Source organism: Neodiprion pinetum, chromosome 4 (assembly GCF_021155775.2).
Source record: "Neodiprion pinetum isolate iyNeoPine1 chromosome 4, iyNeoPine1.2, whole genome shotgun sequence".
Classification (NCBI taxonomy): Eukaryota; Metazoa; Arthropoda; class Insecta; order Hymenoptera; family Diprionidae; genus Neodiprion; species Neodiprion pinetum.
Window position 1 is genome coordinate 35,290,048 of NC_060235.2, and position 26,095 is coordinate 35,316,142.

The window sequence follows — 26,095 nt, forward strand, 5'->3', positions numbered from 1 at the left end:
AAATTTATAGGTGATATCAAACCTGTCGATTTTTCTTCACCGTGTATCGGCGCGATTCGATGTTTGGTTATACTCGTCATTACCGCTTCGAACCAATAAAAGGTCAAGGTTAACTGGCAATTACTTTTCTTTTTTGTTTCATTTGAATTATACCGCCAGCTGTGATATTCGGAGGTTGCACGAAAATCGTATATTTTGGTTATCATTTGTACTTCAAGATAAAATACAGGGTATGAAACGATTAATTGAGAAATTTTACCACGTTCAATCAAATGAAATAATACAATCAATTGGATAATTCCGTTAATATATACACATACTTATATTATACCCGTACACCCTGAACTGTTAAAAGTTCTGTTTTTTTTTATTTGACTGTTTATACCGGAGCATAATTATGTATATATTATAGTAAATGTGTTTGTTTAAACAAAAAGTTGGAAGTGACGTCCGTATAAGAGGCACTTCTAATTTAATTTAAATTAGAATACTCATCTTGCTAGCACCTTGTTTATAACCTTGTAAAACAACCGTTCGACGACTACGAAGTATAATATGAATAAGAAATAAAAACGCAAAGGGAGTTTAAGAGAAAAATAAATAATGCAAGCGCCTACACTTACGGCAAGCATCGATGCCGACAAATGTTGGTGAAACTATCAAGACTAACGCTACATTTTCACAGTCAACCAAATCTGACAGCGGGATGAAATCATCCGAATTCCGATACCTGGATAATTCAAATTCCCGGGGTGAATTGCCTCTGAATAATGGATGTAAGCAGGGTGACAGAAGCCCAAATTTACAAACGAATTTTTGAACAGAGTGTTCGCTCTGCGTAGAACCGATTTGAATATCTTATCCAAGTTGACAAATGATGCCTGAGATTCTGAAAGCCGTAGAGAACCATACGTACCTACGTATGTCTAACTCTGCCCGTAGCTGCTATTACGCAATCACGCAAACAAACCACTGACCAAAGTTTCATTACGGCTGTAACTTTTTTCCGCTTCTTTTTTCACAAACGTAAATTTCTTCCAACCATACGGCTGACTTAACGTGGATATATTTATGTGAATGACGTGCTTTCGAAAACATTTAATGCCCAGTGCGTGTGTACAAAGCAGGCAATAAATGTAATTATTTAATAAAACGTTTTTTTTTTTTCCTTAAGTCATCAAAATGAACGGCGTATGTTATATCAAACAAAAATTGCATCATACGCAATCACGATAACGTCGGAGAGACGTTTCGCGATATTTTCGCAAACCAGAGGATGCGTCGCTACCTCTTTGCCCTCGCTCGTGGATTTCATTCTGATTTATAGCCAGCAACTAAAAATTCTATTTATTGAAATACAGAGTCATAAATTTTTTCCACCACCTATTATAAAACTTTGCTTATTTCCCTTTTTTCTTCACCCTGCATTAATACTTTTCCAAGGCGATAAATCGTCGCCAGTTTTGCGTCAACGCTTTCCATGCAGTGTTACAGGAGATTCAAGACCGGTGCTTTTTCGCACGAGCTACGTAAACCGCAAACGAGGAGTTCGATTTTTTTCTCCTATACCGTATATCGCCGGTACAAACCCACATTCAACCGTGTATAATACGAGCGTATGCACAGGTACACGTAATACTTTTGCGAATAACGGTAGCTCTTTCAACGGAAGCTTTGTCTGGTTCCATCGATGCTGCAGAAGCTTTTCTGCGGTTAGGGGTACAGTCGTTTGTTTCTGCATCTGCATGTGTACACCACGAACTATTTTCTGCTGCTGCGTCCCCTTCAAGAGACGCGATTTATCGATTTGCGTGCATTTTTGTATTTGAAAAAAAAAAAAAAAAAAAAAATTCTTCGCTGTAACTCAAAAGCCGACTATCTTTTCACGCGGTGTATAGAATTTGACAATTTGCCAAATCGGAAATAGCTTACGTGTGATGAATCATTCGTGATTGACAAGAAAAATATTGACACTTGTGAATTATTATAGACACAAAGGTATTGAAAAATTCGACGAGTTACCGTCCAAAACAAGTGTCACGGTATTTTTCTACAGATTTTACTTTTCTTCGAGTGGGAATATCAACGCAATACTTGCGATTCGTACACATCTCCGTGCGCATATATTATCACATACCTATTTTATATTCCAGTGAGCAATGGATTTCTCGAGTTGTTCACACCTCATTATAGCGCCTGCAAGCCATTGTCAGACGATGTGTGAATTGAACGGAATGGTATTTTTTTTCTTTTTCTTTTTTTTTTTTTTTTTTTTTATCCTTAACTAATTCACCCGACACCTCGGTATTGCATGCAACGACATTACAACGATGGCAGAAATTCCGTGTCAAAATGTTTTTGTATCTTGGTAAAAACCTCGACGACCTTTTTAAAAATGAATACAGACCGTAGGTTGAAATCTCGCGAATTCCAATCACCGGCTTATTGTCAGACGTGATTTTCGCCCACTAAACGAGCTGTTAAGTCATAAATTCAAGCGCATACCGCCACCCGGCAAATAGTGATTCGAGCCACCTCAGGTACATGCATCAAATTCAGTGGCCTGAATTTCAAAGCAGTATAAAGTGCAAGCCGCGAGGATATACATGCGGAGCAGCCAGCGTGTGCAAAGGCACAAACAATCGCTTCGATTGATTTTCATTTTTACGTTCCAAGTGCATCGTGTCTTGCAGTCTTATGCGCAGCTGTATTTTTAACTTACAAATAAACGCTGTCGCTTTTCCGCTTGCACCGTAAATGTCGTACGTGTTTTAAACGAGACCGGAAATTTTTCAAGAACACTCGAGTGTTTCGCCGCGTTTTCCCCGGCAAAGTGAGGCTGGTACTAAGACTCGTCGAGTGCACTTCTCGAGGACAAGTCTAGTCCCCTCTACTCTAATCCCTAGACTAATCTCCGCTAATACCTTCTCAACTCATATTTTCGGGTGTACTTTCGAGTGGCTGAAAAGGCGCTTCCGTGCATCTCGAGAGATCCAACAGCGCCATTTTTAGATCCTCACAAGCGTCGAGCTTAACGTATAATTCTTCGATTCGTAGGTACGTGATGCAATCAATAAAATGTTTCTTTTTTTATCGTAAAACTATTTTAGCACTGATTATGCAGCATCTTTCCAACGGTGACTTGTTGCAATGTCATTTTTACAAAGGTAACAACCGCAGTGATTGCCCAAAATAGTTTTACACGCCTAATCGATACGGTAAAACGATGATTTTTCCAGTCCAATGTGTCTTACGGTGGTCAAAAATGCAGAACAAGGTTCTTTGAATCCCGGAGGAAGATACGCGAGATTTCGTCACCCTTGAACAGGCACGATGCTTGTATAACGTACATCCGAACCGGCGAAATCAGCCCGCTGAGTAAACGCGAGTGAACGCTGGTACGGAATGAGAGGAATTAATTGATCACCGTTGAACAATCCGGGGTCGAGGGGAAGCCGCGTGACGGCAGCCAAGGCTGCCCGGATTCCGCGAGTGCCTTGTACTTTTTATCCCGACGGTTAAACGGTCCGCTGCCTCCTCCTGCCGCATCTCATTATTAACCTGGAGAATATCTTTTCTTTTTTCACCCCCAACACAGGGAGCCACGGCTACGTGACGGAGTTCAGGTCCCTGTCCGGTGAACCGTAATTAAAGACGCCGTTTATCCTGGCCAGATCCGTTCTTGTTTTGTTTATTTATTTTTTTCACCCCCTCACACCGAATAAATTCACGGCTTTTGTTTGGATATTTGCTGGTTGGAAATTTTAATTCCGTTAAAAAGTATCTCATTTAGATTATCTTTTTTATTTTATACTTTTTATGCGACGTAAATTTTTCAGTTACGCTGCAGTCGGAGCGTCTCGGGTGATTTCTTATACACCGAAAGAAATTTTATTGTAATATTTGCTTTTCCCCATACACAAAAGTACAATAAAATATACCATTTTTGGGACAATCGCGGTACAGTCGTGAAAAGTACAACAGTGAGTAACGAAATGCACAAAATTTATAACAGTGTTTCAAAGATCATATAGTAATTCTTGCTTGTCAAGATAATATTAATATATGTATAGAAATAGTATAATTTCCTATTATTCTAGGAATGTTTATGATTGTACCTCGTTTGTCCCTAAAATGCTATGCGGAAAACCGAATATTGCAATAAAATTTCTTTCAGTGTAGATTTTGCAAAATCGTCGGTTATAACAACTTGCACATTTTTCTTTCTCTTTTATTTGCGAACTTTATTTTTCTCCGTCCATTCCCATCCTCTCTAGTCCTTGAAACCTTCGCACAATTTTCAATACTGCAGCGTTATAAGTTGTTCGGTACGTGACCTGAATATTGTACTTGTTTGACTACCGTATTTCCAGGTCTTATCGTTGACGCAGTTACCTTAATCTTACTACACACGTTTTGACCATTGTAACGTTAATGGTTATAATCAGCTACACCGCAGTTGCCGTCGTTTCGATATAATTTATCAACGCTGCGGGATAAAAATTTTAAAAATAATCATTTATCTCGGCGTAATGGTCCAAATAAATTCAAACACGTGTATAATTAACTGAGCGTGACCGCAACTTCTCCATTATGTAAAAATTTCCAATCCAATACTGTAATAACGTACAACGTACGCGTACCGACATGTGCAGGTTATTATTCTATCGCGGAAAAGGATTCTGCTTTGAGTTGAATATTCGAGTTTTTGCCTGAATTACTCTTAAATTTTACGAATCCCGAACGTTGTATCTTTTTCATCAATGTTTTCCATCGCGTTGCAAATATATGAGAATGTAGGAACCTGATGCTCGATGCCTGGCCGTTGTCGTAACTTCTGTTGTATTTCTTCCATTATCCGTGATGCTGTACAAACTCGAAGCATCGCCTGGAGCTAGTGTCAACCTTGCAGACTACCTTTTTCCGTAGCCTCCTATAATACAGATAAATTGTTGCCAATTCAGCGTACGTGAGAAGCGGAGATAATTTGTGTCCACGAATCTCCCTAATATCGTTGTTGAAAATCCACTCAAACTCTATGAGTCGTTAATTTACGAGATGTTATCTTTCTTTTTTCTCTTGCCTTGAATTATTTTCTTTTCGTTAGGTGCAAAAAATTTCAAGTTTACGATTAAAGTAATTAATTGGTATCAATGTTTGTGTTTAAATAAATCTTTTTTGTGTGCAGTAATTTTCAGGAAGTATTTCAACTACGTTATTCGACATTATTTAACAAAATGCCAGACGATATAGCATAATAATACTTGTAATTGAGAATAACAAAACGTGTTTTTTTGTTTGTTTCAGGTAAGTTGAATTTGATGATGATACCCGCCTTCACTCTACTCTATGTGAGTAATGTTTAAATATTCGTACAAGCGGATTCGTAAACAGAGGTCCGATGATGGAATGGGTTAATACGATGTCATTTGATCATGTTAAGAAAGTGCAGTTGCGTCAGATTACTTTTTACTCGCGTCACAAAGGAGATTCTACGTCCAAAACTTGGAGTCAAAGAAAAGTGTTGCGGTCACAAATTTTGATACGCTTGTATGTTTGAATCTGTAGATAAGAATGAAAGATTTAGTGGGTTATTCTTCTCTTGCATTCCTATCGTTCTCATTGCCGTTCGTTCTTCGTTAACAATGTAAAGAGAATTTCGAATCCTTGAAACTATGAAAAAGAAGAAACTTATATCTAGGCACGTACGTAACGATCCTGCTCTCAAGGTCATTAAAATAGCAACGTTTGTTAACCAACTGTTATTTAAATATGTCACTCAAGCGTCAGAGTAAATTATATAATTTGAGTTCTCCGCACCCTCGCTGTGATCCATAGATCTTCGCGTACCTGCATTTATATTCATGTATTTATTTCTTCTTTTTCCTTCTGGTCCTTTCACTATCGGTTAAAAATACAGCTGCTTCCTCGCAACGGTGTGCGTATAATCTCTCCGCGATGTGAAATGCTTAATAGAATATATCTGACGAGCTATATATTTCAAAGATAATACGGTGGGCAGAGAGAAGCTTGATTTAATCGCGGCGGAAAGCGAGAGGACAGACTAAATTTTCAGGGGAACGTAAAGTTCGTTATTATTTTCGAGTTTCAACGAATCTCGGTATTATCTCATTTCCCAACCAAACGTCACCGTTGATCTACAAGCCCTCGACCACCCCGCTTGCAAATCAAAGCTGCAGATATAAATTGGCACTGCGCAGTGAATCTGCGGTGAAAACAAAATTGATAGAACAGAAGGGAATGGGCAAAACGGAACTAACGACAAGGGGGAAAGAAAAAAGAAGACTAATCGGTTTAGCGTTATTCGTTTGTTGTGATAATTGGTCCAGCTCGGACGAAACACGGATCGATACTCGCTGACTCTCCCTCTCCTCCCAACTTTCTCTTTCTCTCTCTCTTTTCATCTTCCTGTTCCTGTTCCTGTTCATCTTCCTCATCCTCATCCTACGCTCTCCACTTCACCGTTACGTAGATCACAGCGCCGAACTCGCGTACCGTAGCTTGGGACGCATGCATATTACATACCTACACACGTACGTATACATATGTAGAGATGTAATAATTTTCATATATATACACACACCTATGTACGTAGAAACCGCGCGATGCCTCTAGTTGCGGCACATTGAAAGCTAACGTATCAGATTGCAGTAGCAATATCCCACTAGATTCTGGCCGATACCACGATTATACCTGATCGGTTTATCGGGTCGATTTTGGTCCCTTTTGATAATTTGCCTTCGAATGGGAAACGCAATATTGATAGGGAGCTGAATTTCGAGGCTGGAAAAGCACGTGCTGCTAATGTGTATACTTCTCTTTTTTTGCATTACCATTCAATATCGTTTCCTCCTATATTTTTTCAATTACCAGTAAGAAAATAAAGTTTTCCCCTATGTTAAATATACTTACACGCACGAGAAAATATTCGCCGAATTCTACAAGACGATTGTCGAAAATTGTTGTTGTTGACGCATAGGTTTGAGCGAATATGGTAATGACAGCGTCACGCTTACGGACAGACCGTATAATCGAATACAGTGAGCGGACACGAATTTATTTGCAATCCATGCAGTACCGCGTGTCGCGTATAGACGTACCTTATTCATGATCGATTCATGGATTAACAATCGGTACAATTCCGTTCCATAAGTGTATAGTATAGTAGTATAAAGTCGAGTTTAGATTAACTCAAAATATTGACCCACAGCTCAACGAGAAATGTGGCGTCTGATTTAACGAATGTAGTTAAAACTAAATCTCCAGGTTCTGTAATTGGGTTTGTTTACATATATACATTCTCATTTGCACTGTCAAGCCATCTTGTCGAGATTTACTGCCTCCCGAAAAGAAGTGATTATTTTTCTCAAGATTCCGTGTCATATGGTTAAATACTTGCAGTTCAATGAAAAATAAACTAGAATGTTCGGACCAGCTAGTGCCTTGGCTTCAAGTTTCGACGCCTGGGTGGCAAAAGCAGCGAATGACTCGAAAAAAAGCAGAGAACCATCCGAATATAAGAATCGAATATTTCGTCAATCTAGGATGTGTAGAAAAAGATAACTCCGCAGTCCTCGCTAACGATAAGATAGATAGAAAATATAAGGGGCGAAAATCGCAGACTTTTTATGTAAAAAGAAACAAGTGTCTTTCACCCAGAAAGAGTCGAACCAATAGGAGTTTATATCCGTAAACAGAGCCTGCATGCCGGTTATTCGAAAAAATCTAGCCTGTTAGATTGAAACTAGTATCGGGTCAACTTCAATTATCCACAGCAATCGCATCACGAATTGTATACTTTATACATTTTCTATAAAATTTCCCGTTCAATTCAGATATTCGTTACACATCGAAACATTAAGCAACCATTACGCTTATGCAAATAGTAAAATATCTGTCAATTATAAGGACAACTTAGTACAATGTGGTTTGAAATTTATTAAAAGCCAGTGTGCGCACCTCACGAATACGTTCACACACGAAGCCAGTAATCTCACATAGAACGAACAACTTAAAAAAATGAATAAAACATTTTCTTCTATAGTTCGAAAGCTCCGTAACCAATTACTTGGTCGTTATCATAAGTAATGAGAAATTCTCAAAACTTTACGTCGGTGTTTAATCTCACTTTGTGTAATCCCGGCCGCGCTGCGGAGTATTTCGAAGTTTGTGTTCCACTGGTTGGAAAGTTTTACAGGGAGAGATTTGCGATCAGTCATGGTATATGGCACGGAATTCTTGAATGCTTTCTTACCCATACGGGAATTCATCGATTGAAAAAGACGCGATAGGAAACCTTTCCAAGTATAAATCCCTCCGAAGCGCGGTATCAAAAATCAATCAACATCCGCACTTACCATATCTTGATGAAGTAAAAAAGCCGAAAAAAACCTTTTTGACATGAATTAGCGGTGCAGGGTTCGGTAAATTCGCAATGTTCACCGAAATCTGATGCAAGAATTTCGTGTTATCGAATCATTGAAGGATCCGTGACGATTGGTGTTCACATTCGCAGTGTATCTTGTATTACGCACACCTAATACGTAACATTCTTGCCCGATGATGGATTTGAATTGCGACGCAACTGTAGTGTACAGCAACGTATGTTGTCCTAACACATTAAGGAGATGAATGGATACGTTATAGATCACGTGTGTACGTGCATACACGGTGTCAAGTTCGGGCTTTAACCGAAACTGAACCCTGGAGTTTGATGTGTCGTATGACATCGCGTTCATTTGAACATACACGCGTCGTCTAAGGTAACTACGGTTAATCCAAACCCAAACCGTTGAGTCCTGTTCAAATTTGTTCTGCTGTGTCAGCACGAGAACTCCTCACGTTCCACGGCCCGATATAGTAACCGAGCGTTTGTTTTGCGGCGATGCTCTGCATGCCTGCACGGTTGAATCTCTTTTTACCGTACACGAACTTCCTTGCAGCCAGTTTGTTCCGTATTAACAGTTGCCGTGCCGTTCCGTGTTCGCTGTTCAAACTTCGCGTTGCTTGCCCCACCGATACACGATTGGAAAATCGTGCAGGTGCATCATGCAGGGTGGAATATTTACGAATGCTGCGTTTATAACAAACATTGGAAATAACGCCTCGGTGATTTTGACGTAACGTAAACGACGCCGTACGTGTAGGTACTCGGACAGTTGTGAAACAACGTGGGGGAAAAAAAGTAGAGGTGGCAGTCGACGGATAAACGGAACACAATCTCCGTGCCTCGCGCGTGCGGAGGAAAAGGAAAAAAAAGAAAAAGAATAAAACCAGAGGCGAACCCTTGCGCTTTGCTAAAGTATAATTACCTTATCGACACAGCAGATATGTGTAACCGTTATGTCGATGTATGGGTGCGGGCAAATCTTTGCTCTTATCTAGACGCGGGTACAGCAGCATGACGTCAAGTCCCGCGGATAAATTCCTCGGTTCGCCTTTTGCAGTTTGCAAGTCGCGCGAATGTACCTTGCGCGTTTTGCAAGCGCGTGAAAGCGTCGCCCGCAAGTATAATGCATCTCGGTTAAGTGGATACGAAATGTTTTAATTAAAACGTACGTGATTTGTTTCACACAGACAATATAGTGGTTTTCCTCGACGAGATTTAGGAGAGCCTGCGAGAGCCTGCAAGTTGAGAAAGCCGTTCGTCCCTTTGTTTTCCAAGTATATGTATACACGTATTGAATGAAGTTTTGAAGTGAAAAATGGCCGTCTAGCCCCTGCTTTTAGATCATTTATTACTTCCGAACGAATCGCTGAATTTCCGCAAGATTTATGATCGCGTCGCTTGATCGGAGGATAAAGTACCGATGTGGCTTCTTAATCGGAAATAAGCGCATCTTAGAGACAAATTTTTTCACACGGATCGTATAATCGGCATTGAAATCGAGCGCAATCTGTCGTAGAAAATTGTCGACGACGCCGTCAGTGCGAGCTGACATTGTTGAACTTGAAATCACTTTCTCGAGGGAACGGTCAGCCAATTCTTCGTACTAATTGACCACTCCTCGTCAGGAACAAATCCCGATTACTCCATTTCCACTCTGATACCAGCGCGTGTTCATCCTGATTGGCCATCTTCATTTCGAGGTTCGTGTTGCCCAAAGATCTATCCGAGCCTGTTCTTCACGGTCAAAGACACGCTATCATCCTTCGTCGACGGAAACAGTTTCGTGAAGGATGATCCTGCCCAGAATTCTGGGCGAGGATTTACAGTAACAAAGGAGGCGAACTATAGAACGTATACAGCGATCCATTTACCCGTCAAACTTGAACTACTTTGCCCCGGAGGAAAATCTGATCGGTCCTTTTCCCTCGTATACTTTATCATCGAGTTATATAAAACTCCCGCATAACATTCTTCCGTCTTTCCATCCGTATCAAGAAACGTGCGCGAAACCTTTCATCAGACCTTGGTATTGGTTTGAACTGATTTAGCGATACACTCCAAGTTGTTTGACGCCTCGTGGATCCTTGGTTTCATGACCTCAAACACAAATCGCACATCAAACACCTCGGACGGTGTCGTTGGAAAAGGTCGTCTCCTCAATTTGCTCATTATCCAGCAAAGATCATGCAGCGTCATATTTTCGGTGCATATGTATGTTAATTTTCACTTATCTTATACATCCAAAGTTATCCGTACCGCAGTTATGTATCATGTATGCGTACACAAACATACCGACGTTACAAGTAGTGGTTTGAACATCATTTGCATGCCGGTCTGCGTCTGACATTGCACAACGCACTCGAAACAAGGAAGAGTTTTAAGCTTCGTCAGCTTTTCCAGTAACGTCAGCTTTCCGGTTGTCCGAATAATTCAATATTGCAAAATGAAGAAGAAAAAAAAAATCAATTCGAATTCGCGTCATTTGACTTCTACGAATCTACTTTGAATACAGCGAGCCAGCTGCTCTCGGAAGAAACGATCCATTGGGATTACTCATTACAAGAATTGCTTGAGAGATTTCCTTACAAGCCTAGATTGTATAATCCCTCCTCGTTCGATCAGTCACCCAATCACTCGCTGTGTTCCCGTTACTTCATGCTCTAAGTAAGCCCTCGAACCCGGGTATTACAATGGGATTTACCGACGAGTTGGATAAACTCGGCTGAGTGTATATACCTGTTCAATGAAAATCATCGCAACTCATGAACTATTCAGTATCCAATACTGTCAAGTTATTCACGGAGAAGAGACTGCCTCGGGGGATGGTTAAAAATGACGTGTTTCAACCATGCCCAATATTTCGATAGCAATATACGTACATTATACCCACGCGAAAGTCAGTTCAAAGTAAACAAGTGAACGGAAAAAGTGAGAAGAACGTGTCGAAGAGTAAAGAACGTATAATACAGGGCTTTTCGCGTTTGACGCGAGCATGAGGTACTTGGAGGCGGGATAATGTCAACATGGATTTTCTCAAGGACTTGGCTAAGTAGCCGAGGAAATAAAGAGGAAACTCTTAATCGCAGACACCTCATACGTGGCCTGCAGAGCCGAGGTATAGCGGTGAGTTTGGCGGTCCAGCGGTGGTGTGGCGGTCCCGAAGGATCGATACGGAACGCTGTACCCGCAACCGGGTTGCATCGTCTGGTCTCTCAGCTATTTCCCGAAGTTCGCTTGGCGAGACTTCCGCCGGGTCGCACCAGCTCGCCTTCGGCCCGACCATCGCTTGTAATCCGAGATCCACGACCCGTGACTTACCCGGTGCACAGATTGACCTTCCGGCAAATTTTGCCAGTCAGAAAGTAAAGAGAGAAGGGAAATGGATCGTGGGTCATGTTTATTCATACGCGTGAAGGTACGCGTTAGATACTGTTGGGCCGTTCACCGTTCCGTGAAATTATAGTCACTCTTGGTGATTGCTTCGAATTTGTATCAACGAGAGTGAATGTAAAATCGCGTGCGACTAAATATGAAATATCACTCGATCGTTACTTTTGCTTTGAGAATGAAAATCACTCGAAAAACGAACATTGCAATCCAAGTTTTTCGTCATTTCGATACATACGGGTTCCTTTTCATTTATATTTATTCGTTTCGATAACTCGTCGCTGTTTTCTACGACCTTGCAAAGATTTCCGGGTTTTGATTAATCAAATTTTATGACTCACTTAACCCGGTACGTCAGCGTTAAGTGAGATGTATTATCCTCAGTTAAAAATTCAAGCACCTAACCGCGTTTTGAGTATGGTCGTAAAAGTTCTCATCAAAATGTGAACGATATTTCATTTGGCAATGAGTTGCACTCTCATCCGTTCGCATTTCCGTGTTTTTATTCAATCATCATCTGGCCATGACGTCTATCCTTTTGACAAAATAGATTCTCACTAATACACTCACGTTTTTGCTAAATTTTTCCGCAAGCTCCCAAAGCGCTTACACCTTTCTTAATCAACGGTGCAAGGCTAAGATAAGTTCGGACACGGTCGAGTAACTCCAGAGGATTGTGTGAGGATAAAAGAAGGCTTATACAGTGGTCAGTTCGTGGTTACGCGAGGCAGAGGTTTGTGGTCTGGGGCAGTGATGTTGGGGCCAGCCGGACTTTAGTGTAATCGCTGCGTGAGTCCGAAAACCTCGCTGCTGCAGCCTCGATTAGGCACTATCAGTTCACCGATTACCTCATAAATCTCTCATTTGTTTTCCTCCCTGGTTTCTCAAGCTTCGGAGCATTACCGTTTTACCAAGTGTTTCGTTCCCCGTGTTAAATGAGGTTTCCTCGGGCGAAGCTGAGAGATACTTTGTTTACTATGGCACGGCGCTACGGATACGCTGACGGAACATCACCCGGTTTCCGGACGATTTTTCATTTCCCGAATGCCTAAGTATTTCAACGTTGTAGCAAGGTGTCTGGAAAAGCGAACGGACACAGCAGTGAATAATCTGTTTCACCGCCACCTCCAAGGTATATCTGCTTATACAACTTGTTTTCTCCGCGATCCAGATTGTATCGAAGCTTTGTTCCTTGCGTACCTACGTAACTGCTGTTTCCTTTCAATAATTTAGATTCAACCGTTGGCAGAATTATGGAGTAATAAAGCGTAGAGTTCCGGTGGACTGAACATTCCAGGGGACTGACGGACTTTACGCATCCTACGTGTCCTCATCCTTATACTCGCACACATTCTCACTGCCGTTGCCGTGGTTAATATATCAATTATTTTATTCCAATCGCAAAGCCAATCATTCCGAACACCGCTAAACAATGAACATTGTTCTGGTAACGATGAGTTGATTTAACAAACATCTGATCCGACTTGCACATTTTATTATTCTCGCGGGATCTGTATGTACAAGTAGGTGCAACGTGATGTTCATATATGCAAAGTAACGACCGGCGTCTGCAGTCGTATTATATTATTACGACGTTGACTATGATTACCCCCCGTATCATTACGGTCATAGCTATTATCGTTATGCATTGTGCTGAGCAGCATTAGAGTAAGTTTTCTTCCAAGCAGAACCATTCTCGATGAATATAGATGGCGAAGGTAGCCGGGCAGCAATAAACGGTTAGCTATTCGCGAAAATTAGCCTCATCTACCGTGGCCTGCGGTAGTAGAAATTGTCTAGGGTTACAAATGGAACAAATATCATTAATACTCATCAGCACCACGTACGAAAATTTTTCCACACATTGCTAGTCGTAGCAGGAGGATGAAAGCAGCGTTTATTAACATCTGGACAGTGTAAACATACTTTGCTTGCAATAATCAAAATTAAAATAACCCAACGTACTTTGCAAGAGTTGCTTAGTACGAATTAGCAGCTTTTAATTCCTACCCGCTGCGTTTGCATTAGCTAACGATGATGACTTTCCTATATATAATCGCACGCGATTGCGTGTCAAGTTTGCGCTGGTCGTAAAGCTTAACCTACGGACACACATGCGGAATCAGTTGCTGTTCAATCATTCACATGTTTGCTCATAATCAGTGTAATTGCTCCATTGTAAGTATCTGTATATATGTTGATTTGTGAGGTTTGCGAACATGGAAACAACTTAAATACAGAGAATATAGCAGACGCTTATTTTATGAACACTACAATCGAAAGTTTATGAGACAACATTCACAGTTCTTCCGTAATGTATGTCGTATAAATTTTCCTACGCAACGACGGCACACGAATGTGAAATTTGATTATTAATTTTCTGCACCACTCGCCGCATCATGCAGCCGTAACGGATATACCGCGTTCGTAACTTGGTTAGCTCAAAAAGTTTATCAACGAGTGGTCAGAATTCAGTTTGTGAATAAAAATTCACGCGCAATACAACCATCTATCCACGGATAAGGATACTCTTCGCTCAGGAATATTCTGATCGTGATTACAAATCCGCCAATTCGGAAACTCACGATCGAGTACCTACGGTATTGGCTATAAGGTCAAAGGCAGTTACACTGCGTTGAAACTTTCGAGTAGGTATTCGAAAATTCCGACCAATCGAAAGTGAAGCTTTGCAGTCTGAAACTTGACTTTACGGGTGAAAACTCGATTTAATACTTTTTTGCGATCATCAAGGACCAACCTCGTTGTTAGCTGCGAACCGTAGCCTACGGGTATAGCCTTTAATTAAATAACAACAGCTAAGTGAATTACGGAAGAGAAACGGCCCGGCTAAGACTAGAGTAGAGGTTTAAGTGCCCTACCCAAGACTAAATATAAGTCTGGGGCTCAAGACAGCCTCTCCGTATTTCAGCTTCGATGCATTCAATGAAGAGCTAGGAAAATAGATCACGTACCATATGATATGACTTATAATGTAGCCGTATAATTATATACTAGGTAAGCCGATTGACTGCAGAACCATTAAATCGAACATGCTCGAATGAAGTTACGTCAAGAAAATCTAGAAGTTGTACGCTTCTACTTGAGTACCTGCTGTTGATTTTCGAAAAGCTTGATCGAGTAAAATTAGCCATGCAAAATAATAAACGCAATAATATTCTTGCTTTCATTATTGGGAAGCCCTGAAATCGGTTTATGCCAGGTTTAAATAATATTTACATAAATGTACGAAGTAATTTCGGCTTGCGTTACTTTCTTGACATAATTATCTTCGTAGAAATTGGCACTGGCTCGTTACGATACCACGTTACCATTACTGTTATGGCAGTTATCGTTATTGTTATTACTGCAGGCTAAGGTGGTATACGCGTGAACATACAACTGGCAACAATAAACTGTAAACCTGCAGTTTGAAACTTTGAAAATCTTCGAATTGAGTATTTTCGTTAAACTGCATGAATAAATTTTGTAGTGAATACTTGAATTATGTTTGCCAAATCATATTATGACGTATGAATTATTTTTCGCCGTGAAATATTTTTTATGCCAATGCTTCGGAATCGCTTTATCGACTTCTTCGACAAGTGATTTTTTACTTAAACACCGACACCGAAAGACCACAGACTCACTGCGAGGGAGAAAATTGCGAAATTTATTGAAGAAGTGTGGTCGGGATTACGGAAAAGTATAACTCAAAATCTGGCAGCTGTAGAGAGTCAACGTGCCGGTTCAATCTTTGCAGATCCTAGTTGGCAGGTCTGAACACGGAAGTTCATTTGCCAAGAGGAAATTGGTTTCACCTGGTACAGTAGGAAAACACCCTCGACTTTATTGGATAATTACTGTCGTCCAGTGCGCGTAAACTCCGAGAGATATCCGAGAACCGATTCTGGAGTTCCGGAAGTCCCAAATTTGTTACTGTAATTCTTTGATTCGATAACTCGTGCCGCCTAAGAGCCAAGGAAAAGAGACAAAAAGTGTCTACTCTCGTTAGGTAACACTTGAACTCATGATTGATTATAAGAGGTATCTTTTCAAAATTTGCCGAGTCGGTAAACTCAGTTCGACGGTGGTGATAGTTCATCGAGGGAAAGCAGAGTGTACACGTAAATCAGGCTTACACACAAGCGTATCGTGTGAAAGTTGATCGCTCGAAGTTAATGGAAGTACGAGTAATCGATGTATTCAAAATAGCTTTTTGGCACGAGAATTAGCTTTCCCGATATTCATAAGATCCCGTGAAAGTTTCCGCACATGTTTATCAACATATCTCGTTCCACACTGCGATCCAGCTATTTGCATCTCCAAAATGGCGACAAAAGTACTTCACTGATATCTGAGACACAAACCGGTTTCAATTTATTCAGTAAACTCGTTGTAGACTGTGCAACGAAACCGAAACTAGCGTCACCGCCGATCGTTGAAACGTTTCAGACTTCACCCTCTTTCGTTTAGATCATCCTACCAACTCGAGCTACCTACTCGACACTTTAATTTCGCGAAATGAAACCAAGGAAATTTAAAACCTACGCATATTGCTCGCTCTCTCTGCAGTCACCCCTCCGATAATTAAAGCGTTCAATGTTTACACGCTCGTTTCTTCAACGGCCACGGTGTTCATTCTTGAATATAACGGACCCAAAGGAAAGCCTGACTTTGATTGATGCCAGCGGCCTCTTTGTCATCCTCCAACCGTATTGTCTGATTTCTGAACAGCATCGCCTTCCTCCGTAATATAAGCTTGATCTCCAAAAATAATCGAACGTCGTTAACACCCGAACAATGCTCTGTTGATAACGACGTTCACGTACGAATGACGCACGTAAGTTTTCGCGTTTGCCGGTGAAAGGAGTGTCGATTATTGCAAAAAAGCGTTGAAAGAACAAGTACGGAACTTTGGCGTCTGCAGGAAGCGGTTTGTCCCTCGAAAACAAATCTGATTTCTTGCGACTAATTACCTTAGTACGCGGTTGGTGTCGGATAGATTTATGACCAGCTGGGATCGATCCTCGCCTAGGCCTCAGCCGTTCACCGACGATAAGAACTTGACCTATAAAACCCGTCCGACTATTAGGGTTCTATTATAACTCTATTCGTATACAATGAGGTCTGTACCTCGATAAAAGCGAGACCATAATCGCAGATGACATTCTACACGCGTCGTTGCAATTAATATATTCATGGAATTGTGTTTAAGGTCTGCCGTGAGGGAGTCTTTGGCATTTTTCGTATAGCTGCAATCAACGCCACGTTGCTATTCCCCCAATATTATTGCTCACTGTGTAATCAATTATTCAACTCGTCGTCAAATTCGTTCCGGAAATACCGAGGTGCAATTATTTGTCATGTCGGCCGAAAATTCAATTTATCAACATGATTGACCGCGTTTGCGTAACGCGTTGTCCCGAATTTTGACATTCCTAGTGACTGTGTTCGGGCTCGGATCGTTCAGCGTACCGTCCGGACTTCCCCAAGGATTTTGGATTCCCAGTTTTTAACGAGAACGTTAGTCTGACATGCCAGCGGATAAAATAAGGTATAGAATAATCAAGCTCCCTTGAATCTTTCTGGTGACCTCCTACGTACGTATGTACGTTCGTAATTGTGCCTCCAAGCCTCCGCTGCGCGATGTTCTTGCTTCCAGAAATGCTATTCACAAAAATAATACTTTCATCATGTTTCCGTTGAGTCCTGTATTTATTAGGAGGGCTATACACGTACGGGCAACTCCGGATTACATAAAACTCGGCAAATTACCCTGCTTTAGATGTAAATCAAGCCCTGATGGTAGCGTGGATATCCTTAATTTGCGTACCGGGGTCGACGGTGTATTCGGTATTCAGGAAAAAATATCCCGGAAAAATCTCCATTAGACAAGTTGAGAGATTTTTATTTTCTTAGGTTATACTTGATGCTATGCCGCCTGTAGTTCTGAGACAAACAGGACTGCATTACCGTTCCATTCGGTATCCACAAAGGTCCTGTACGTTGAAACTTTTTGTACCACCGTCGATCGATGCGAGATGAAGAGACGCGATCGTTGCGGAATTATTTGACGATCAAACATCACTGAATCGGTTGAACACGATCTGTGAGTACAAACACTATCCTCTCGCATAAAATGGTATCCTACTTGCGATGCTTTGGTATGTGCCAGCCGTCAAAATCGGTGAAACTTGCATGTCAGCTCTGCCAACACCGGCTGGAAGTGGACCTTCGGAATATAAACGTAACAGAATTTAATCCTTTGAGTCGGTACAAGATAGACTCACAATAAGCACAAACACAGGCGTGGGTACATTCCGATGTGTTTAATTTACGGTTCAATGAATCCAATAATCAGTACCTCGTTAAATTTGCATTGGTCTCCGACGCTATTTGCTTTACTCGTATTTCGGTTAGATAAAATCAGAAGATCAGAGAATCACTTTCGAGCAATTCAATCATTGAGAATCCTGAACTGCCAACTCGCGTTGTTACATCTCAATAAATTGTATCTGTGTAAACGCGCCGGCGCCTCGTCACTGGCTAACACTTGAATAACGTTAACATGTGAAATGATTGGCCAGATTCATTCAATCCTCGTCATATCTCAACTCGAACACTCGCTCTCTACATATCTATGAACGACGATGCCTCGATTCTGAGCGGAAAACGTTCCGCTTCGAAGCAGCTTCGACGTCTTCATCTGCGGGCTTTCGATATTCCGCGAGCGGATCAACGCTGGGAATATGCTGCGGGATCGGAACGACCGGCGAACAATATCGCGCCGGGATATGACAGAGCTGGTCCGGGGCGATCCCACACAGGACGAGAGTCGGCTCGTAGGTTTTTCGATGGTTACTTTTTCGGTTGACGACCGGCAGCCTCGACCTAGACCCCGCGTTCGCGGGTAAATCCAAGGCATAAAGGAGACCCGGATGAATGCAAGGCCGGGCTAGTAGTTGCGCACGGCACGTGGTGGAAGTAGTCCGGGAGGGTTGGTATATCGACCGCCCCTAAAACTCACCCCCGGGCCAGACTGGGTCTCGCATCCTGCCGCGACCATCCCACTTATCCGAGACCAACTTTTCCTCCCTTCTTTCTTCCTTTATATACCTTTCATATGAATAAACCGTTAATTTTCATCAAATAGTGACCACAACCCTGTCGCTGCAATCCGAACGGAAACACGAAACGACGGTTGGATCGCTTCACCCATTTCATCCCTTTTCTATGTCCTTTCCACCCTACACCCACACCAATGGCTCTGAATATTGGTCAGCTTGCCATTTAGTCGGAATTCGGAGACAGCTGTGCTTCTTTACCCAGAAATATACCCTTCCTTGTGTTTTTTTTATTGTATCGTATCGTGGTCGTCACTACTACTCGTACCGGCAACGCCAGATGCCCGTTTGGGTTGATCGGTCCAAATACTTTGCATGAGTTTTTGCTTATCACTATTTTAATATTCCATACTTATGACATACGTTATACGCACTTTTCAACGTCCAGCCGTGAATTTCCTGAGCCATATTTTCCCACATCCACACGTTTCAATGTGCGAAAAACGATCGGTTTCATCAAAGTGCAAGTTCTTTCTACGTGGTGTAACCCATAATAGAACGTCAAACTGTCATTCGCAATGACTACCTATTTATAATGATACCTCTTGCTGATTGACGAATGTGCACAGCTTGATTCAGGGGTTACATATACCTGGGTAGGTAGAAAAAATCGATTGTTTAAAAAGGTGCTCGGTCGAAAATAGTATCATTCGAATTTCTACCGTGAAAATGTCATAAAGAAATTAGCAGTAATGACCAAGTTATAGCGTTTCGTAACCGGCCGGGTAAACAGCGACAAGGGCATCAAAAGAAAGAAGAATCAGGTTGACAACAGCAAAGAAAAAATCTAATGGAAGCATCGACGTCTGAGGAAGATCCGTCATATGGCCCAGGAATCGACGATTTCATAAGTTTGAAATAAACCAGTTATTTTATTGTCAGTGTAAACTGTACTCAAAACTTTAAACGTGATTTTCTCGAAACGGGTTTTTCAAAATTGGTAACAAGAGTATTGCTGTGACTACGGAACGATTGGAATCTAACTTTGCACAGTTACATATCACACAATAATCTAGTACTTTTCGAGCCGTTTTTTCGATACCTGGCATAATTTTTATTTTTTCATCATGTAAATACTCAACAATTTTGAGGTAAAAAATCGCTTGTTTTATTCCAGAGACTGCCATGATCCGAGATAATGGAATTTTTAAATTCTGGCCGGATAAGTACTAGCCAGATATCTATCTACTTTACGACAAAATTATTATTTTTTCAGATAAAAAATGGCGGAGGCACGTCTGGTACCGCAAACGCTGCCAACAATAACACGTCCCAGGAAAACGACTGCAACTTTTGTACCGTTTGAAATTTTTCAAGCAAATTTTCACACAATTTAGATAAAATGTCAGACTTAAAAAGATATATAACGGTTGTTTAATGAAATTCGGTTTTACACACGAAAAAAATTCTTAAACATAACCCTAACTTTAGCCGTCCCAGGTATATGAAAACTCTTAAAGAAACTGCGGTCGTAAATTACTTTGGTGATTTGTCAACACAAACAATGCACTTAGAGTGCGTTCCAATATTAGCTCCCGGTGCTGTCAACAATCTTTTATCTCTTTTGCGCAGCCGGGTTCGTGAGTAGCTCCGGCTCTGTCCTAGGGAGTTTTTAGCGTTGTCAGCTAATTTCGGAACGGACCTTAGCAAGAGAACTCGTTTTCTGCACTCTATTCCCAGTCCATTTTTCAAGACTAGCTGTAATTCATCAAATGCAAGCAAATGAAAAAACGACTTCAAAGAACATCCTACTCGATGGACACTGGGGAAAAATATCTGATGCATCCTGCTGTTTATCTATGTGACTTCGTGCCACCGCATAAACAGCGAGATAACACGGACGCAATTCGTCGTTCAGTGGTAACTTGTAATCAGTACACATGTGCCAATTGGAAATCAGCGAGTGACGTCAATCGAGGCTGAATTTAATGGAGCACATTTAGGGGTGTGTCGAAATCGTATCACGCATGTCGATCAGACGCGAAGTGAAATCTATTGGCATTTGTAGAATCTGGACGTGTTTGATATTTGTATAATAGATGCACTTACTTCAGAATTGGATCGATTGCACCCACATATATATATGTATACATAGGGCCCCAAGAATAACATGATCGAGCAAAAAGGTTTCGTCCTTGTTGAGCTTAACCCGGAAATACTTTTCCATCGAGGTGTTTGTAATGGTGTAGCCACGGAACAGTCTAGCTCCTCCACCTAGCTATCTACTTACCGTGTTGGTAAATTTTAAGGCGTGTATCTCAGCTAGAGAGCAAATTATCCCACCTTGAAGCCAAAAGTTCATAAAAGTACTTAACCCGCTGGCGATAAAAACTTCTTGATGGAAGTAACGCTTCAGAAATTTCTATCACTTTATCTTCACCCTTTTGTTTCACTTTCTTCATCCTACTCCATCTTCCCAGTGTCTATATCAAAAGTTCTAAAAAGATGTATTCCGATTTCTGATGGATGAAATCCTCCATCCGCTCGCGATTCGGGTAACGATTCGGTGCGACGTGGTATGGCTTTGGTGCGACTTAAAAAAGTATTCAAGTTCCGCACCAGTTAACCCTCATTGAATTTCCCACTCGGTAGCGAGGCGAGCTATTGATATGAAAAGCACGTTAAAGATTTTCGGGAAAATCTCAGCAATATTGCGGATCGTGTGCCTGCGAGTTAAACTGGCCGAAACGAAAAGAACTCGAGTAAATTCACGAGTTTCTCTTTCGGGAAGACCTTTTTCTTTTCAAAGTACGTCCTGCTATCAGACGGCGCCATCATTTTTACCTCGCCGATACCCGAACATCCTATAACCATCCATCTCGATCTCTGAGTACTGGTGCATGTATAAAAAGTACGGAATTGGAACTTGGGTGGAAATTCGAAAGACGTTAGGCATTATGGAAAACTTTGTTCTTACAGGAACTCGATTCACCTCATTTGACATTCCTAGCTTTAATGACTGCTGTTGCTAACTCGAATCATTCCATTACTGTTGTTTACTCGAAATTCGTCGAAACTTTGTACACCGGGAAAAGAATCGAAAATTTTTTACGATGTTGAGCAAACTTCGGCAAAGTATCGTCTGCAGGATACTTTTTCATCCGTTTGTCTCCTCTTACGTTAAAGTAAAATACCCACGACTGGATTTACTGGCGTACAATTTCCGCGACACTCTGGGGGACGGGTATTTGGATGACCTTAAGCATACCCTGGTCGTGTCGCAGAGAATGCCTTAGCGCTTGAAAACGTTGCGGGCACTGTGAACGTATACAGCTGCCTTGTCGTATCCACCCAGAAATTTGGGGATAAATTGGATTCGGAGAATACCGAAGAACCTCGAAGAAATGATGTACAAACAAATGTGAAGGGACGAAAATATATGTGCGCAAGTAAACACAACTGCCCCGAAGAGTTCCTGCTCAAGGCGTGAAAATTGTTTCACGCGTACTTTCAAAGTTTTAGCAGCCGGCTTTAAAAATGCAAACTTTTCAAATAATATAATATCCAGGATATATACCTGCGGTGCTAGTAAGAATTTCGGCTCTGGGATTTGGTACCTACTTGGAGAGCAGGTCGGAATTTTTTATTCTCCGCGCACTATATCGGTCATTTGATTATTGTTCGGTTACGCAAGCGGGCTCCGATAGCGTGCGAAACTTTGCGTGGCGAAATGCAATTCCAACGTTCGGGGTGTGTCAGTATCAGAAGAACCAGGTTACGACTTTAACGCAATTTGTACAGCGTCCACTATACAATCGCTAATTTACTTCCGGTTATTCTTGACTCGACTTCATTCACCCCCTTCCCAAGCTTCTGCCGTTAAGATAGAATGTTTTCTAGAGCAAGGCTGCTCGGAGACTTTGATCTTCTATTCAGGAGTGTCAAATAAGTCTACCTTACATGCATACCTAGCTCAGGAACAAAATTCCTCCCTCTGAATACCGTTGGGTGACGGTTTTATTTCAATGTTACCAAGAGCGTTTCCTCCGCCTTGACCCCGTAACCCTGAAATATGAGTCGATATTAAAGCAGGCGATCTTGTTCCCCGAAGGTAAGCTCTTAAAATTGCTCATAAACTATTTAGTTTCCCGGCAGTCAGATGCGAGATAAGGCAACACGAATCCCCGGTCGATTCCTTCCTCAGAATCACCCTTCCGATTCTCTGTTTCACGCAACTTCCCCGAAGCAATTCGACCCTGGGTCTGTATTGCAATAATCCAGAGTATACGTATAAGCCGAAGGTCGGTTAAGGTCAAGCAACGTTTCATGTCTAGGTAGGCACGCACAAACCCCTCCGCAATCTTCATCTCATCGGTCAAAGTTCATTAAACGCTATCATAAAGTCGCGACTCTCGTCTCTCCGTTTCTCTTCTCCTTATTACGGAAACATACTCCGGTGACTAATGAACATCAAATCACTTTGAGATCACTTGAGGTGTAAGTCACGGAGACGCAGAGCAGCCTCTTCCAAGCACTTGAAATTCCGCGGCCTGACATACAGTCAAATCTTCGCGTAATTCCACCCTGCAGTGGTGGAATCAGGGGCTGCTTTACGACTCGCGGGATGGTGACGGCTACAAAGATGTGCCGCGGATGGTGGAAATCAGTCCAATTCCTTTATGTATCTCACCATGCGCGCCTCGCCGCCTGCTGCCTGGTGTAACCCAATAATTCGGAGGAAATATTTAGCGGCTATAGATCCAAACGGATTTTCGGCGCGAGTTACGCTTGCCGCAGATTTATATTACACGTTTGAGTCCACCACGGGTACCTTGCTTCTTCATACCGTCTGCGCCATAGTTCCGATTCGAAGCTTTTGGACTCTATCCAAGAGTGTCTAATATAACCGTTCAACCACAAATGTTTGAATTTCACCTTGAGCGTAGCTAGGTACGGTCCATATTGTTTGCGGCGTGCGTGGGAAATGGTATTTCCACATCGAAAACGGTACGTCGTTCGTATTAGTTTCCTTGATAAGATCTGCCTTGAACTTGAAACGAGTCAGCTGCATCAGGACTGAGGCAAATACGGAAGCCTTGGTGTTGGCTTGAGCGTTTTGAAGGTTAATATGGGAGAACTCCATGTCAAACACTAAGGTAGTCACCAATTAGGTACCGTTTGCAAGATAATCACCACGCAACTCAACCCTGAATTATTTAATTATGCAATTTCATGAATGATATTCCCTTGGATTCAACTCAAATAGTTAAAGCAATTACTCAATAATCAACTGCTGATACCAGCTTTCGCGAAAATGCAGAATGATAAACTTGTATGCGCTTACTAAGAGAATCTTTCGTCCTTTTTAGAAATTCGTAAACATTCGTCTTGCTTTTTGATTGGAAGAAATCCAACATTCATCTTAGTACCGTCTTGCGGTGGATAATTTATGTGAATTCATTTTCAATAGGCGAGACATGAAATAAAAGAAAATCAATAAATATAGTTGAAATGAAGTCGCCGGCAAATCAGAAATAGAAAACAAATTACCAACGTCGAGAAGCGTCGTTAAGCTCGATATCAATCTTCAAATTGACAATTTGCATGTGCCCTCGCGGTCACGGTGTTGGACGACGATTCGTCACGTCACAAACGACACGGGGATTAACTCCGGAGAACGAGCAGTAAAATAACTCTAATTTTGAGGAGCTCATACGACCCTCGTATACATGATGCCTACATGTACGTCCCAGTTTTGTTGCTCACGTGCCAAGCAGTATACGAGACGTGAGCAATTACAGGACCTTCCCAAAGCCCAAGATATCCCAGGGGCTTAGTTTCACGTGGTACACACCCCTATCTGAATTGCTGAAACCAGCAGCCTGGGAACTGGGACAACTAGTATGGAGCTTCTGTAGTTTCACGTACCGTTTCACATGTCTCAGACCAGGAGTTAGTACGTACAGTTTATCGCAGGACCAACGCACGTCTTGGCGTTTCATCACGAGATGAATTTCCACTGCTTCGAAACAACTGCGAAATGCATATAGGTATAGAAGTTTCGGTCGAGGTTCATTTGCCCCTGATTGTTAGTTAGGAAAACGTGATTAGAAACGAACCCTGATTAAACTATGATTCGCGTGATTTTGGCATGTAACGAACTACTCGTGTAAGCACGGAAATTCGCACAACATGCGGTACGCTTACAGTCATCGGTACGTGTTTATTGGCTTTCAAACTATCGCCGGAGAAGAAAGCGGGGCTGCATGTGACAAAACCAATCGTTGATTTACCATTGGCTTCCGTCTGCGCGACATGAAGTTTATTGCCTCGGCTACTGTAATGCTCGACATCCGTTTCACACGGCAGTTAGACGGGATATTCAAAGGAGTCGAAACTTCATGCAAATATCATCTAAACGTGTTTTATCTTCTTCTAATATCAGCTATGCCAATTCCGAACATTAGTTAGTCGATGATTTAACGGCAAGCTGCAGGTCTAGGTCTCTATCTCATACCGGTTGGTGGAAATATCCAGAAGAAATTTGGTGTCAAGATGATCGTTACATAGAATAGGCTGCGAAATAATTTTGGCTTTTTTCTTCATTTTCAAACTCCGCTTCAAACGCACGTCCGCGCAGAAAAAAAATAAACCGCGGAACCGAAGTCGGCGGGAATTGTGAAAGTTCCGGTCCCTAGGAAATTAACCTCGAGTTCAGATCGTTGAATAAACTGTGGCTACTTATCCTCGAGCAATTTGCATAGAACCTACCTGACCCACCCACCTGCGAGTGCATTTTCGCGTAGAGCGCAAGTGTGTTTATCGAAGCGCGAATCTGTCCCGGAATACATTGGAATACTGTACGTCTCGCCCGTCGAATCCGCGTAGCAAATTCCGCTTTCCTCTTCTACGGTGTTCACTCTGTACCGAGGAATTCTAAACACTGTAAGGTTTGACCGAAACCACCAGAAAACGTTGAAAAGAAAATGAATCAATTGAAATGAAATTAAAGTTTAAAGTTTAGCTGAGATTATTGTTCACCTACGGAAGGACAACTTTTCGAAGCGAGGCATGCCAGGGTGAGATAATTTCTAAGATAGGTACTTTGCGAAAGTTACAAACTAAGCTCCTTATAACTTATTCCCATGCGAACCTTATTCTGATCTTCGTGCGAACGTGGTCTGCAATAATCGAATCGGTTATGGTGGTGGAATGACTGGTTCGAATTTTTACA

General features: G+C 41.7%; 2 protein-coding genes across 6 annotated transcripts in view; one reads left to right on the forward strand and one right to left on the reverse strand.

The window, feature by feature from the left end:
• The window catches only part of LOC124217706 (elastin-like), a 76,510-nt gene that overhangs the window by 44,757 nt on the left and 5,658 nt on the right, over positions 1-26,095 (reverse strand). Inside the window, exon 1 of one of the 4 annotated variants that reach the window (XM_046623679.1) lies at positions 4,805-4,870. The exons of the other annotated variants lie outside the window; for them this stretch is intronic. Within the exon in view, the coding sequence (XP_046479635.1) occupies positions 4,805-4,855 (51 nt within the window). The 5' untranslated portion in view covers positions 4,856-4,870. Of the gene's footprint in view, positions 1-4,804; positions 4,871-26,095 lie in introns of those variants that run through there. 4 annotated transcript variants of the gene reach the window in all.
• dnc (phosphodiesterase dunce) overlaps positions 1-26,095 on the forward strand; it is a 216,572-nt gene that overhangs the window by 20,671 nt on the left and 169,806 nt on the right. The gene's annotated exons all lie outside the window — the stretch shown is intronic.